Source organism: Drosophila tropicalis, unplaced genomic scaffold (assembly GCF_018151085.1).
Source record: "Drosophila tropicalis isolate 14030-0801.00 unplaced genomic scaffold, ASM1815108v1 contig_830, whole genome shotgun sequence".
Classification (NCBI taxonomy): domain Eukaryota; kingdom Metazoa; phylum Arthropoda; class Insecta; order Diptera; family Drosophilidae; genus Drosophila; species Drosophila tropicalis.
The window spans coordinates 913,160-928,637 of NW_027173322.1; the positions used below are offsets into that span (position 1 = coordinate 913,160).

At 36.8% G+C, this 15,478-nt stretch overlaps 1 protein-coding gene, 1 long non-coding RNA gene and 1 pseudogene across 2 annotated transcripts; 1 reads left to right on the forward strand and 2 right to left on the reverse strand.

Annotated features, from left to right (window-relative positions):
• Nucleotides 1–10,132: 10,132 nt before the first annotated feature.
• LOC137580184 (TBC1 domain family member 20-like) lies at nucleotides 10,133–11,254 on the reverse strand (annotated as a pseudogene).
• An 802-nt stretch (nucleotides 11,255–12,056) lies between these two features.
• On the forward strand, nucleotides 12,057–13,757 carry LOC137580200 (TBC1 domain family member 20). Its single transcript, XM_068294125.1, has 4 exons — nucleotides 12,057–12,267; nucleotides 12,326–13,110; nucleotides 13,170–13,279; nucleotides 13,341–13,757. The coding sequence occupies exons 1-4, from the start codon at nucleotides 12,204–12,206 to the stop codon at nucleotides 13,555–13,557; spliced, it is 1,176 nt and encodes a 391-aa protein (XP_068150226.1). The 5' UTR covers nucleotides 12,057–12,203; the 3' UTR covers nucleotides 13,558–13,757.
• Nucleotides 13,623–14,823, reverse strand: LOC137580201 (uncharacterized). The gene is made up of 2 exons (XR_011032966.1): nucleotides 14,300–14,823; nucleotides 13,623–14,240 (listed from the first exon to the last, which is right to left on the reverse strand). It is a non-coding gene; the product is annotated as an uncharacterized lncRNA (long non-coding RNA).
• Nucleotides 14,824–15,478: the final 655 nt, after the last annotated feature.

The window sequence follows — 15,478 nt, forward strand, 5'->3', positions numbered from 1 at the left end:
AATGGCTAGCAACCTGGCGTATCCGGGTCAACGAGCAGAAATGCAAACATGTTACATTTACGCTTAAAAGAAGAAACTGTCCAGCTCTAATGCTAAACAACGTACCAGTTCCTCAAGCCGTGGATGTCACTTACCTTGGCATCCACCTAGACAGAAGACTAACTTGGCGGAAGCACATCGAAGCAAAAAAGTCAAAGCTTAAACTGAAAGCGAGTAGCTTACATTGGATCATCAATGCTCGGTCCCCTCTACGTCTGGAATATAAAGTCCTCCTATACAACTCCGTACTGAAACCCATCTGGACTTACGGAGCCGTACTATGGGGGAAGGCAAGTACCAGCAATGTCGATATTATACAAAGAGCGCAGTCGAAAATTTTAAGATCAATCACGGGGGCTTCGTGGTATATACGAAACGACAACATTCAAAATTATCCAAATATACCTAGCGTAAAATCTGAAATAGGTAGTCAACAACTAAAGTATTCTGCGAAACTGGATGCACACCCTAATGTTCTTGCCAATTCCCTTACGCGAACTAATAAAAGAACTCGTCTTAAAAGAAATGACAGACCAACCCAATAATAAGTGATAAGGGCCGCCTGCACTATACCCAGGATTTATTTTAAGTACTAGATTAAGAAAAATATCGCAAACTTGTTGTTAGGCTTTAGAGCCTTAAATTAGTTTAAGAGTAGATTCAACAAATATATATTAATAAAAAGAAAAAAAAAAAAAAAAAAAAAAATGAGGCAGTCGTTGTCATAAACTTTTTTAAGGCTTAAGATCGCCTTATTGTAATTGTTCACGGTGACTTGGAATTCTTTAACAGTTCCTAGAGCTTCACCGGAGAGACACGAGATCAAATAACTAAATTTCTTGAGAATTGAACTGTCATTATGAACAAGGGTTTCCAACAACAAGATAAAATTTTCCCACTAAACTTTGGCTAATGCGGACCTAAGTTGTTATTTCGTGAATTATTTTCTTAACTCTTCTAAAAAAAATCCTTGATCTTGTTTTTGTCTCGGATCCCACTGTTAGTGCTATATCACAAACACAACCCCTAGTAAAGCCTGAAGTTCCTTATCACCCTACCATTGAAGTTACTATTTCTTACAATCCCGTTACTAATTCATTTAATAACATCTCAAATTCTCGTCGTAGATGTTTTCATAAAACAAATGTCAATCTTCTTAACAGCCTTATTTTATCTTTTGATTGGTCATTTCTATTTTAAGCGCTGTGATATAGATTGTGCAGTGAAGTTTTTCTGCTCTGCTCTTAATTCTCTAATTGATAAATGCGTTCCTTATGTGAATATCTCTACCGTCTCCAGTCCGCCAGTCTGGTTCACACGTAGGCTCTCTAATCTCCGTAACATTGAATCAAAATATTTTAAAATATTTAAAAAACTGGTTCTCGACTCTACTATGCAAATTATTGTGTAGCCAAATCTCAATTTTGTCTTTTAAATACTAAATGCTACAACAATTATCTCGTTCGCTGTAAGGTTGAATTTTATAAGAACCCCAAAAGATTTTACAACTTTGTTAATTCCAAAAGACGCTCATTAGAGCGTTAGTAAATTATTACTACCTTCCACCTTCAGACTTAATGACCAGATAATGATTCGGATTGTTGAGTTTGGCGCTAAGGTTCGATGTTTTAGCGGGCCCACAAGAAACACTTCACTTTTCTCGTGATACTTCATTTATTTCTTTCACGTGTTTTCTTATGTTAATGGTAGGCAAAGTGGGTGTGTGTATGGTGAGCGAGCGATCCGGTAGTTGAGCCGCTATAAATTAATCGCCCTTAGTCGCGGTTGTAACCAAACTTTTCTGTCCGCCGCTTAGTAACAAGCATAGAACCAAACATGTAAGCTTAAAGCGCAAGATGCAACGGTTAATTTCCCAGCACGTAGGCTGGCGCTTAAGTATAAGTATGAAAATAAAAGAGAATGAGTGATATGGGTTAACCCATTGGTGGCTGCGTCGGGTCTGCTGGGCAGTTAGTGGATTTCGGCGGCAACACGGATATTGCAAATCTCTTTGCTAAATTCTTTCAGTCGACTTATTCTACTACTGCTTCACTTCCCATCGTCGTATCTTATTGGCAGAACCCAAAAGGTGTCTTTTCGTTCCTCGATATCTAAAACTGTTCGAGTTACGTCAGGGGTACCCCAAGGCAGTCATCTGGGCCCACTGTTATTTACATTGTTTATAAATGATTTGCCTTTGGCCTTGGCTCATTCACGCGTGCTCATGTTTGCGGATGACGTCAAGATTTGTTATTCCTATAACAATCCTTCTTTCCAACAGTACTTGCAATCAGTTCTCGAAGCGTTCTGTAATTAGTGCCACGTTAGTAAATTACATCTTAATGCCTCTAAGTGCTATTTTATGACTTTCAGTCGTTTGTCTCCGCTCCTAGATCATTACTCTAGTAAGTCTGTTCTGTTAGATTGTGACCATCATTCAAAGACTTAGGCGTTAAGTTTGTCCCAAAACATTCATTTAATGTTCATATTTCTTCAACTGTAAATAGAGCATGCAGCCTTCTTGGCTTCATTAAACGTTGGGACAAAGAATTTGATGATCCCTATGTAACAAAGGTTTTATACACTTCGTTAGTTCGTCCTACTCTAAAATTTTGCTCGCCAGTGTGGAACCCTCAATATGATGTTTACCAACTTAGTATTGAATCGGTACAGAAGCAATTGCTTAAGTTTTCGTTACGCGGTCTTAGTTGGGACCCGAGTCTTCGCCTACCTTCTTATTCTGTTAGACTTATTCTTATTAATCTTCCTTCACTTTATAACCGTTGTCTCGTTTTTGGAATTCTCTTTCTTCATAAACTAGTTGAATAGGGAATTTCGGACTTTATTAACAAAAGTATGGAGTTTATATAGGGAGTCTTAGGCTCTAGGAGATAACAATTGTTCTTAAAATATCTTATTCTAATGAGACTCAAATCCCACGTTATCGGGGGTTGAAAATTATTATTATCTTGGGCAGGGCTTCGGCCACATGACCTCCTGCCGTTGTGATATTTTGGGTTAGTTTAGAATTACAAGTGTTTTTTCCACAAAATCTGTGGCTGATTGTAATTCTAGTCATATGCTGGATTTGTTGTTTGTGACAAAAGTACAGTTGTATTATAATTTCTTTAGTGCATCTGATTTGGTGAAGCCGCTTCAGATGAACACGATGTTTATTCTTAAATACTAGTCAACGGCGAAATCATTTTTACTAATTTACTAGATACGCTTTTTTTTTTTTTTTGTTTCCTCACGTCGGACCAGAAACTTTTTTCCTTTTCACCCTAGATGTCTGACTAACTACTCTCTTCACGAACCTTTTCGTGTTCTTTGCCAATCTTTTAGCAACCTTTTTCACCTTATTTCTCCTCATCTTTCTGTTACTTTTCGCTTTTTCGCGGTTTACTTTTAAATCATCTACAGCAGAACCACTGAAAATATTCTGGACTCGGATTGGCTGCAACTCATCGCTGACCACATTGGCTGTGAATCGGGGCAGAGCTGGCACCTTGTGCAAATAATACACCTCCACCGGGTCGGGGATGTTTAGTTGTGTATAAAGCTAAGCTACCTTCTTCAAATAATTATTATCTGTCTTTTAGCTTAAGTTTTTTTGTCGACTGCTGTATTAGTTGACGTAAAAATAAATAAATAAATAAATATATGCCGGTGTTAGCTAGCTGATTCGTGGCGTTGAAAAAAATCCTTCACCTCCAGTTGAAGCGTTTGTGCTGCACATTTTATCGAACGTATTGAAAAAATTTTAAGATCTTATAGCAGTCCATCATCCAAATCCTCAGCAATTTCTTCTTCATCTTCGAAGTCATTGATGAGTAATTCCACTGCCTTTACCTTGTTTCGACCATTGTCTGTTGTATACAATTGCTGAATATAATAAAATCAGTCAATATAGACTTGATCTCAGCACATATATTTTGGGATGTGTGCGATGCTTTTAACTCGATCAATCCTAATGTCTTAGTGCACATTAAGCCTTCATCAATGTAGTGAACGTTTACACCGAGCACTCCGCGGTTGCACCGTGTGGCCGTATCCACAAAACGCACCTATTTAAACGCACCTGTAAAAAAAAAAAACGTTGAAAGCTGGTATGATAAATAATAACGTGTCATCATCTAAATACAATAACCAACAAATAACTGAAAAAATTTCTTCATTAAATTGCTTGGGAACCGAGAAAGTCAAAAAAAGGGACCAACCCGCTGACCACCACTCTATATCAAAAGTTTGTTTAGCTATTTAGAACCCCATGATTGTCAATGAAGTAAAATATAAGAGGTTCTTCAGTAGCGTTCCAACTTAATTGAACATGTAGATAAATTATTAAATATATATTGTATGTGCATTAGGGGTGTTCTTATTTTCAAAAATTCGAAATTCATCAAGTGCCGGAAATTTTTTTTTCCTTCTGTGAACACTATTGATGTTATATTACAAGCAGAAGTTCCGATATTTTAACGGTTTTTAAAGAGAAATTCGAAAGTGCCGCTGCAGATGGAACAATTCGTGTCCAAATTTGTGGAGCAGAACGCCAGGACTTCACGAAATTTTGCCTTGGTGAACTACAGAAATGCCTTGGTGAAATACAGTGCAACGCTTAGAACGAAGCATCTCCGACCATACAAAGTATATATATTCTTGATCAGCACGACGAGACGAGTTCAAATAGCCATGTCCGTCCGTCCCTTCGTCCGTCTGGATCAACGCAAACTCCTCCTAGACCGTAAGAGCTACAGAGCTGAAATTTTGCAAGTAGGCTTGTATATACTGCAGGGGTTGTATATCTCGAATTCAGCCGGATTCATCGGACGACTATATCATATGGCTCCCATACAAACGCCAGAGTCACGAACAGTGACTTTTCTCAATAACTTCGTTATTTTCTGAGCTATTGTCGTGACACTTAAAATTAGAGAGTTTATTATCTATAAACGAGTATGGCAAATTTGATCAAGATCGGGTGACTATATCATATAGCTTCCATAGGAACGATCGGTCAAAAAAAGTGACTTTTGTAAATAACTTTGTTACTTTTAACGCGATTGCTTTCAAATTAAACATTTGTTAGTTTAATATATCTGTTAATGACTGTGCCGAATTTGATAAAGATCGGGTGACTATATCATATAGCTTCCATAGGTGGAAAACAGTGACTGTGATCAATATCTTCGTTATTTCCTATGAATGTAAAAACGTTCTTTCACATAGGTAAGGAAAGGGTTACCAAAAAAGTTGCAAGGGAACACAAACTTTGACGCGGTCGAAGTTAGCCCCGGCCCTCTGGTTTTATTTAGAAATCAATTTCGGCTGACAAAAAAGGAAGAAAGTAACCAAATGTTCAACTGAAAAAAATTATTATTACTCTAATTTGGTAGACTTCCAAAAATAATCTTTGTCTGACTTTCTGTTATCAAAAACAAAGGATTTTTTTAGAAAAACTAAGCTACCACAAACATTTCTTGAACTGGATCCATCGAACTGGAAGCATACAGTTGAATTTGAGGAAGGTTTAACATGGAAATTCATTTAATATACTGCCTTGATCTTCTTGTGGTAAATGATATGGACGAAAGAGGAGTCAAATTTATGCAGGAGTACAACAGAGTTCTTACAAACAACGAGGAGGAAAAACAAACATTGCTTAAAGTTGTTGAAGCTTGTAAAAAAAATACCCCTCTGTAAAAAAAAGTGATCTCGTCAGTGATAATAATAAAAATTTAGGTTAAAACCATTAATTAAAAAACATTTGATGCTATTCTTCTTTTCTTTTTGTAATATAACATCAATAGTGTTCACAATGTACTGACATTTAATTTCATAGCATGCCATGTCGCTCACTCTTATGACATTTGTATGGTGCTATGTATGCTTATATGGGAGCATCACAGTGAAATGTTTAGATGAGCTCCGCGCCTATCAAACATTATCCGATCGGACCCAAATTTTTTTTGACATTTTTTTTACACTAATATTTTTTTCCCCCATACAACTAAGAACACCCCTAATGTGCAACAACTCAAATTATTTTTTGTATTCGAACGGAAAATAGATTGACATATTAAAACTCTACATGTAAACTTTTCCCCAGATTGGGCAGAAACTTCTTACCCATTATAAAATTTATATAAATTTTATTTCTTTCTGCTTGTTTTTTGCCAGTCAAGAACATTCATATTTTACATTTTCGATGTAAAAGAAACATGCTTTACAGTGAATGACACATTTTTAGTGTTGCACATGCAAAATATTGATAAAAAGGCCAGTCGAATCTCCTAAGAAAGGAACATCTCTTTTGGATGGTAAAATTTTGGTACGCAATACCCGCTGCTGCTGCTCCTCCTGCTCCCTGCTGCTGATGCCGCGGCGGCTAATGCTGCTGCAGCCGCTGCTGATGCTGCTGTAGCTGATGCTGCTGCTGTATGGTGTTAACTCTTCCCCCTCTAAAGATCTGCGTCCCGCGGATCAACACGTTACAGCCTCGGTGTGTAAGTGATACCCGTAATGTTTTCCAGGAATGCCCAATCGATAGATTCTGGGTCGGCAAGATAGGACAATGGTTTACACTTTGCCCCCTATGTCGGTTGAGGGGGAACTCCGTTATCCCTTTTAGTCCTAACCAGGTCCCGACTCCACATCCTCACTCGGAAGGATACCTTCGGTGGGAAGCACCACTGGTGGCCAATACCTGCGCATTTTTATTTCTTCATAAACTTGCCACTCGCGGTGGATTTGACACTCATTAAATTATTTTTGTAGATGACCGCCAACCATCACGTTCACGAGTGCCCATCAAATGTTATTTCCTTTTTCTTTTTTTTTCTAATTTCTAAAAAATTAATTTTTTGAGTTCCAACCACTTAACACCACGTAACATGAGCTACAGACAAGTCAGCGTGTCAACGCTGACCAAGCACTTTGATGCAAGCGCTCCAACCAATATGTATGTACATACGTACTGACATTCTCCCTCTCTTTTGTAGCTGTCGCATAAGTCGCAGCATAAGAATATATACGTAAACATACATAGGTTAAGCAAAAGAATATTTTTTGAATAAAAATCAATCTGAAACAACAACGAATGGACACTGACGTGTCCATCTTGATAATTAATTTAAATACAAAAGGAACTCGGTCATTACGTCCTTACATGTCGACCGTATGGTCGAACTTAGACCTAAGGCCGTCTCTGGCTCACTGTGCAAGACCAGTTGAGTTATTTTTTCGCTCTTTTTCTTTTAAAGAAAAACCCAAAACTTTTGATTTACGGGTATAGTAGAAGCTTATAACCGCCTAAAGCGGAAAAATAGAATTCTACCCGCCTGGGTACACGAACTATTCGACCCATAGAGACAATTGATCTCCCTGGGAATTCAAAAAAAAGAGAGTGTAAATTCTTTTCAACAATCTATGATTATTTGGGATGACATAATAACAAAAGCTAGAATATATGCGCAAGAATTAAATAAATCTTGTAAGTGCCTCCGCAGAAGAGGGAAACATCCCAAGGTACAGTACCAAAACACACGAAAATAATAATAGAGAGCCTAGAAAATATTAGAGCAGTATTAATAGAACATTATAGTAAGATAAATGCAGGGCGTAAAACAGCCGTCAATGCATTCTATAGTGACTGCAAACAAAAGGCAAAATCTGTATTAAAAAGACATAAACAACTGATTTGGCAATTTCAATATCACTGGAAGACAAAACCCAGTTAACGGCTAAAGAAGTAATGGATCAAGAATAACCATCAGCGAGATCAGATCAAACAAAAAACCAGAGGGCCGGGGCTAACTTCGACCGCGTCAATGTTTGTATACCCTTGCAACTTTTTTGTTAACTCTTTCCTTACCTATTAGCCATTAATGTGGAAGAACGTTTTATATTATAAGGCTTATGTTGCGAAAGAATGGCCTACAGTCATAGGAAATAACGAAGATATTGATCATAGTTTTTCACCGATCGTTCCTATGGGAGCTATATGATATAGTCACCCGATCTTTATCAAATTTGGCACAGTCATTAACAGATATATTAAACTAACAAATGTTTAATTTGAAAGCAATCGCGTTAAAAGTAACAAAGTTATTTACAAAAGTCACTGTTTGCGACCGATCGTTCCTATGGGAGCTATATGATATAGTCACCCGATCTTGATCAAATTTGGCACAGTAGTTTATAGATAATAAACTCTCTAATATTAAGAATCACGATAATAGCGCAGAAAATAACGAAGTTATTGAGAAAAGTCACTGTTCGTGACTCTGGCGTTTGTATGGGAGCCACATGATATAGTCATCCGATGAATCCGGCTAAATCCGAGATATACAACCCCTGCAGTATATACAAGCCTACTTGCAAAATTTCAGCTCTGTAGCTCTTACGGTCTAGGAGGAGTTTGCGTTGATCCAGACGGACGAAACGACGGACGGACATGGCTAGTTGAACTCGTCTCGTCGTGCTGATCAAGAATATATATACTTTGTATGGTCGGAGATGCTTCGTTCTATGCGTTGCACACTTCTGACCAGGGTATAAAAATACCCCCAAAATGAAAAATTTTCAATTCGCTATAAAAAAAAAAAAAAACGAGCTAACTTTGAAAAACACAAATAGGGTTTTGCTATTCAATACATGAACTTTCAGAAAAAAAGGTCCGGTGCGGTTTGATTTTTGGTGTTGCACAGTGTTGTCGGTACCAAAAACTTATTTTTCTAAATTCATTGTTCTGTTTAAAAAGTGTAATGTACCTCGTGTGTAGTAGGAAAAACGTCCCCAGATCATCTGGCTCTGTGAAAACTTGAATTTAATTTAAGCCTATTCAAGACGCGTTTTTCTCATTTTTGCAGTAAGTTACGGCTTTATTGCAGAACGTCTGCCATGCAAACCCATTTCTCGATATCTGCGATGCACTGTTTCGACATTTAACTTTTCTCCATAATGTGTCTCCAGCTCTGCCCTAAGTAACCGATCTTTAAGGCTTGACATCTTTATAAGACCATCCACTCTATTAGTAGATTTTCGCTTGGGACCAGATCCTTTTTACGATCTAGGACACCGGAATTTTTTTTTTTTTTTACAAAACGCACTGCTATGCTCTCATTCGAGAGAGATCATGGGATTTTCATAAATTTAAAATTATTTGGCAGTGTGGCAAGTGGTGCGGTTTTCATGACCGCCAGTGTAGTATGCTTTAATTCAATTTAGCTGAAACGCATTCTTCTAGAAAAACATATGTATGTACATACAAATGAATTCATATGTACTTACTTGTTTTAACTTGGAGCATGTGCAAAAGAATGAAAAACTATCGATAGAAATAACCAAACATCAATGTTTTTTAAAAAATACAAAACCATGGGTGTATCGATGGTACCATCGTTGTTTTTTGCAGCTGTAAATAGTATTTCTCATTGATAAAATGGACCTACTTAAAAATATCAAAAATAAGGAAATCTTAACTGAAGTAAAGTATTCAATGGCTTGTTTTAAAGCACATTGTTGTTTATATTTTTCTCATAACAGGTTCTTCACCTTTCGGTGGACTATTTGATCGGAAACATAAATGACAAACAAGCCCTTCGTTTATCGCACAAATATGGATTTCAAAATCCGAATGATTTTCTTCTTGCCACCAAATCTATATCACAGTATTACAGTATCTGCTGTTTAGATCGTTGTGATACGGATAGCTGGATAATTATGTCCAGATTAAGACCTGAATTGTGTGGCATAGTAATGGCAGTATTAAACGCACGTCAACCAGAACTATTAAAACATATGAATTTTTGTGAATGTTCAAAAAGTAATAAAATCATCAAGTCTTTTTTTGGGATATTCGGTTAGTTTTTGGTGGTTCCCTGACTCAGGTATTAAAATTAAGTTTAGTTCTCAACCAGCAAAATGTGAAAAAACGGAACATTGTCTTTCAAATGGATAAGCAAAGTGCTGAGAAGGTGATTGCCGTATTGGAGCATATCTTAGCACACAGAACACGCTGAGGAAGCTTTAATTATTTAATATTTTTAACTACTTTATTCTCATTTTAAAGTAAATATATACAAAAATGTGTCACAATCGTAGCATAAGTTAATAGTAATGTAAATACAATTTTCCCTAATAAACGAATATACATATGAACCAGAAAACCGCACTTCGGCCTGATACGTCCATATTGAAATAATGTATGTGAGGGATGCAAGAGACTACTCACTCAACTAATGCCTGCAGCTAGATATTGGTTTTTATAATAGTAAGCACAACAGCCAACAACGATTGAAGCCGCTGTAGTAACTATTACAGATTTTGGCGTCAATAGAATTGGTAGCCATTGACTTAATCTTGACTTCCCAATCGCGGCCGATGCACGGGCCAGTTGTTTTTTGCGTCGTTCCAAAATAACCATTTCCTCTAGTCGTCGTTGTTCTTTTCTATTTACAATATAAAAGTATTTCATGCAATGACAGTTTTTTTTGTATAATATTAACTTACTCTTTGTGTAAAAGCTGTTCTACTTCATTTTCAATTACTGTTAAACTGTAGGTGTCGTACAATTTACTAGAAAACGTTAACAATTCTTCAAACGGAAGATCTTCAGGTAACTAATACAAATTTTAGATAAAAATTAAAAATGTCTTGTATCGTACTTTAGGGAACATACTTGAGAGAGCACACAATGAACAGACGCCATATCACAGTCCTCCAATATGATTTCATCAGCACGATACAACAAAATCGCAGCAGTCACAAATATGGGAGCATACATAGGTGATGCTAAAAAGTAATCGTATATGCGAACAACAGTCTTATAAGAATTTAAACTGTGACCAAACCAGGTCAAATACTACGGCAAAGCAAACAAAGTGCCCACAGCTGAGCGCTGCAAGAACTCAAAGAGTTTAGGGTTTTCGAAATTAACAATGGGCCAAATAAACATAAGACGCCTTTGTGTGGCTTCCATCGTTTCCTGCATGCACTCTGAGAAATGCGTTGTAGAAAGTTGCTTCATAATAGCATAAGCGACTTCTTCGCCACCGAATAAAATAAAAACGTGACTGCCTCGTCTCGTCGTGCTGATCAAGAATATATATACTTTGTATGGTCGGAGATGCTTCGTTCTATGCGTTGCACACTTCTGACCAAAATTAATATACCCTTTTTGCAAGGGTATAAAAACTGTTAATAAACCAGCCATTTCAACAGAAAATACAAAAATGACTCAAACAGTCACTGATTTTTTAAAGATGGCCTCAAACCTTATTTCACAGTTTAATGGCAGAACAGAAAATCTTCAGAGCTTCATGGACGCATTGAATTTGATAAATTCACTAAAAGGCGACCATGAGAAAACAGCAGTGTGCCTAATAAAAACAAAATTAAAAGTTCACACAAGAAATGACAGACGATCTCAGTCCTGTACTACCGTCAATACAATTAAAAAGGACAAAATAATTACCGAGGTAGAGGTAATCACCAAAATAACGGTTATAGGAGTTATAATAATACAGGTGGATATCGTGGTGCACAATAACCGAGGAAGAAATAATTCCAACCGAAACAGCTCCAACCGTAGTAATTCCAATAACGAAAATGGTAGTGTACACCTTTTTTAAGCCGGAAACAGCTACTTTTAGCTATAGTCCCGCTAAAAACATTAATTTTCTTTTGTTAATTACTCAAAAACTACGAAATAAATCGCCAAGGCGCACCTAAAGTAGTGCTCGTGGAATTTTTCTCTTTCGTTTGATACCAAATTTGTGTAGTTTAAGCGCGTTTTGGGCCCGAGTAGCTGTAGTAAATATTTACCTTGCATTCGGAAGGTATTGATAAAAATGACAATCGAATCGCCAGAGATACATACATACATGGAAAATGGATATTAAAATTTCGGCACGGTAATAAGGTTTGGACCAAAGATATGGTGGATGGTTGCCAATCGGAACCGGGCCCAACGACCGAATGCAACGCCATATTTTTATATAAAATGTTGCTTTGTGGGAATAAAGTATTCGTTGGCAACATTAGAGCAGATTGTAACTGGTTACCAGGTTGAATGCAACACAATATGAAACAAATGCGACAATGGTCAAATATTATTTTTAATATTTGAAAATAAGGAGACTCAGTATCAATCTATTTTAATCATGAATTTGATTGAATGCAGAAAGTTAAAAATTAATCATCAGCCGGGTCTTAATTTTGAGATAAGTATGCGGCTTGTTTTGTATTCTGATATAAGAATCGGCTAAAACTTATAAATTTTAAGGTCCCGAATCGGATGGCGAGATTAAGAAGCGACTAGAGATTGAAAAAATATTACAACAGAGCACTGACCAATATTTGGATTTATCAAAGTTGCGGTACCTTGCCGTTTCATCGTATGGTTTAGTGACTGATGATTTGCGACGTATTTTGTGGCCACAGTTAGCAGGTGTTGATTCGGCTTTATTGGAACGTGCACCAAGTTTAGATGAACTACAGGGACACCCAGAGTATAACCAAGTTCTGCTAGATGTAAATCGTTCACTTAAACGATTTCCTCCGGGTATTCCTTATGAACAGCGTATTGCCTTGCAAGACCAGCTAACAGTTCTAATATTACGGGTGATGAGGAAGTATTCAAATTTGCGCTATTATCAAGGTTACCATGACGTGGCAGTCACGTTTTTATTAGTCGGTGGCGAAGAAGTCGCTTATGCTATTATGAAACAACTTTCTACAACGCATTTCTCAGAGTGCATGCAGGAAACGATGGAAGCCACACAAAGGCGTCTTATGTTTATTTGGCCCATTGTTAATTTCGAAAACCCTAAACTCTTTGAGTTCTTGCAGCGCTCAGCTGTGGGCACTTTGTTTGCTTTGCCGTGGTATTTGACCTGGTTTGGTCACAGTTTAAATTCTTATAAGACTGTTGTTCGCATATACGATTACTTTTTAGCATCACCTATGTATGCTCCCATATTTGTGACTGCTGCAATTTTGTTGTATCGTGCCGATGAAATCATGTTGGAGGACTGTGATATGGCGTCTGTTCATTGTGTGCTCTCTCAAGTATGTTCCCTAAAGTACGATACAAGACATTTTTAATTTTTATCTGAAATTTGTATTAGTTACCTGAAGATCTTCCGTTTGAAGAATTGTTAACGTTTTCTAGTAAATTGTACGACACCTACAGTTTAACAGTAATTGAAAATGAAGTAGAACAGCTTTTACACAAAGAGTAAGTTAATATTATACAAAAAAAACTGTCATTGCATGAAATACTTTTATATTGTAAATAGAAAAGAACAACGACGACTAGAGGAAATGGTTATTTTGGAACGACGCAAAAAACAACTGGCCCGTGCATCGGCCGCGATTGGGAAGTCAAGATTAAGTCAATGGCTACCAATTCTATTGACGCCAAAATCTGTAATAGTTACTACAGCGGCTTCTATCGTTGTTGGCTGTTGTGCTTACTATTATAAAAACCAATATCTAGCTGCAGGCATTAGTTGAGTGAGTAGTCTCTTGCATCCCTCACATACATTATTTCAATATGGACGTATCAGGCCGAAGTGCGGTTTTCTGGTTCATATATTCGTTTATTAGGGAAAATTGTATTTACATTACTATTAACTTATGCTACGATTGTGACACATTTGTATATATTTACTTTAAAATGAGAATAAAGTAGTTAAAAATATTAAATAATTAAAGCTTCCTCAGCGTGTTCTGTGTGCTAAGATATGCTCCAATACGGCAATTACCTTCTCAGCACTTTGCTTATCCATTTGAAAGACAATGTTCCGTTTTTTCACATTTTGCTGGTTGAGAACTAAACTTAATTTTAATACCTGAGTCAGGGAACCACCAAAAACTAACCGAATATCCCAAAAAAAAGACTTGATGATTTTATTACTTTTTGAACATTCACAAAAATTCATATGTTTTAATAGTTCTGGTTGACGTGCGTTTAATACTGCCATTACTATGCCACACAATTCAGGTCTTAATCTGGACATAATTATCCAGCTATCCGTATCACAACGATCTAAACAGCAGATACTGTAATACTGTGATATAGATTTGGTGGCAAGAAGAAAATCATTCGGATTTTGAAATCCATATTTGTGCGATAAACGAAGGGCTTGTTTGTCATTTATGTTTCCGATCAAATAGTCCACCGAAAGGTGAAGAACCTGTTATGAGAAAAATATAAACAACAATGTGCTTTAAAACAAGCCATTGAATACTTTACTTCAGTTAAGATTTCCTTATTTTTGATATTTTTAAGTAGGTCCATTTTTTCAATGAGAAATACTATTTACAGCTGCAAAAAACAACGATGGTACCATCGATACACCCATGGATTTGTATTTTTTAAAAAACATTGATGTTTGGTTATTTCTATCGATAGTTTTTCATTCTTTTGCACATGCTCCAAGTTAAAACAAGTAAGTACATATGAATTCATTTGTATGTACATACATATGTTTTTCTAGAAGAATGCGTTTCAGCTAAATTGAATTAAAGCATACTACACTGGCGGTCATGAAAACCGCACCACTTGCCACACTGCCAAATAATTTTAAATTTATGAAAATCCCATGATCTCTCTCGAATGAGAGCACAGCAGTGCGTTTTGTAAAAAAAAAAAAAAAATTCCGGTGTCCTAGATCGTAAAAAGGATCTGGTCCCAAGCGAAAATCTACTAATAGAGTGGATGGTCTTATAAAGATGTCAAGCCTTAAAGATCGGTTACTTAGGGCAGAGCTGGAGACACATTATGGAGAAAAGTTAAATGTCGAAACAGTGCATCGCAGATATCGAGAAATGGGTTTGCATGGCAGACGTTCTGCAATAAAGCCGTAACTTACTGCAAAAATGAGAAAAACGCGTCTTGAATAGGCTTAAATTAAATTCAAGTTTTCACAGAGCCAGATGATCTGGGGACGTTTTTCCTACTACACACGAGGTACATTACACTTTTTAAACAGAACAATGAATTTAGAAAAATAAGTTTTTGGTACCGACAACACTGTGCAACACCAAAAATCAAACCGCACCGGACCTTTTTTTTCTGAAAGTTCATGTATTGAATAGCAAAACCCTATTTGTGTTTTTCAAAGTTAGCTCGTTTTTTTTTTTTTTTTATAGCGAATTGAAAATTTTTCATTTTGGGGGTATTTTTATACCCTGGTCAGAAGTGTGCAACGCATAGAACGAAGCATCTCCGACCATACAAAGTATATATATTCTTGATCAGCACGACGAGACGACTTCAAATAGCCATGTCCGTCCGTCGTTTCGTCCGTCTGGATCAACGCAAACTCCTCCTAGACCGTAAGAGCTACAGAGCTGAAATTTTGCAAGTAGGCTTGTATATACTGCAGGGGTTGTATATCTCGGATTTAGCCGGATTCATCGGACGACTATA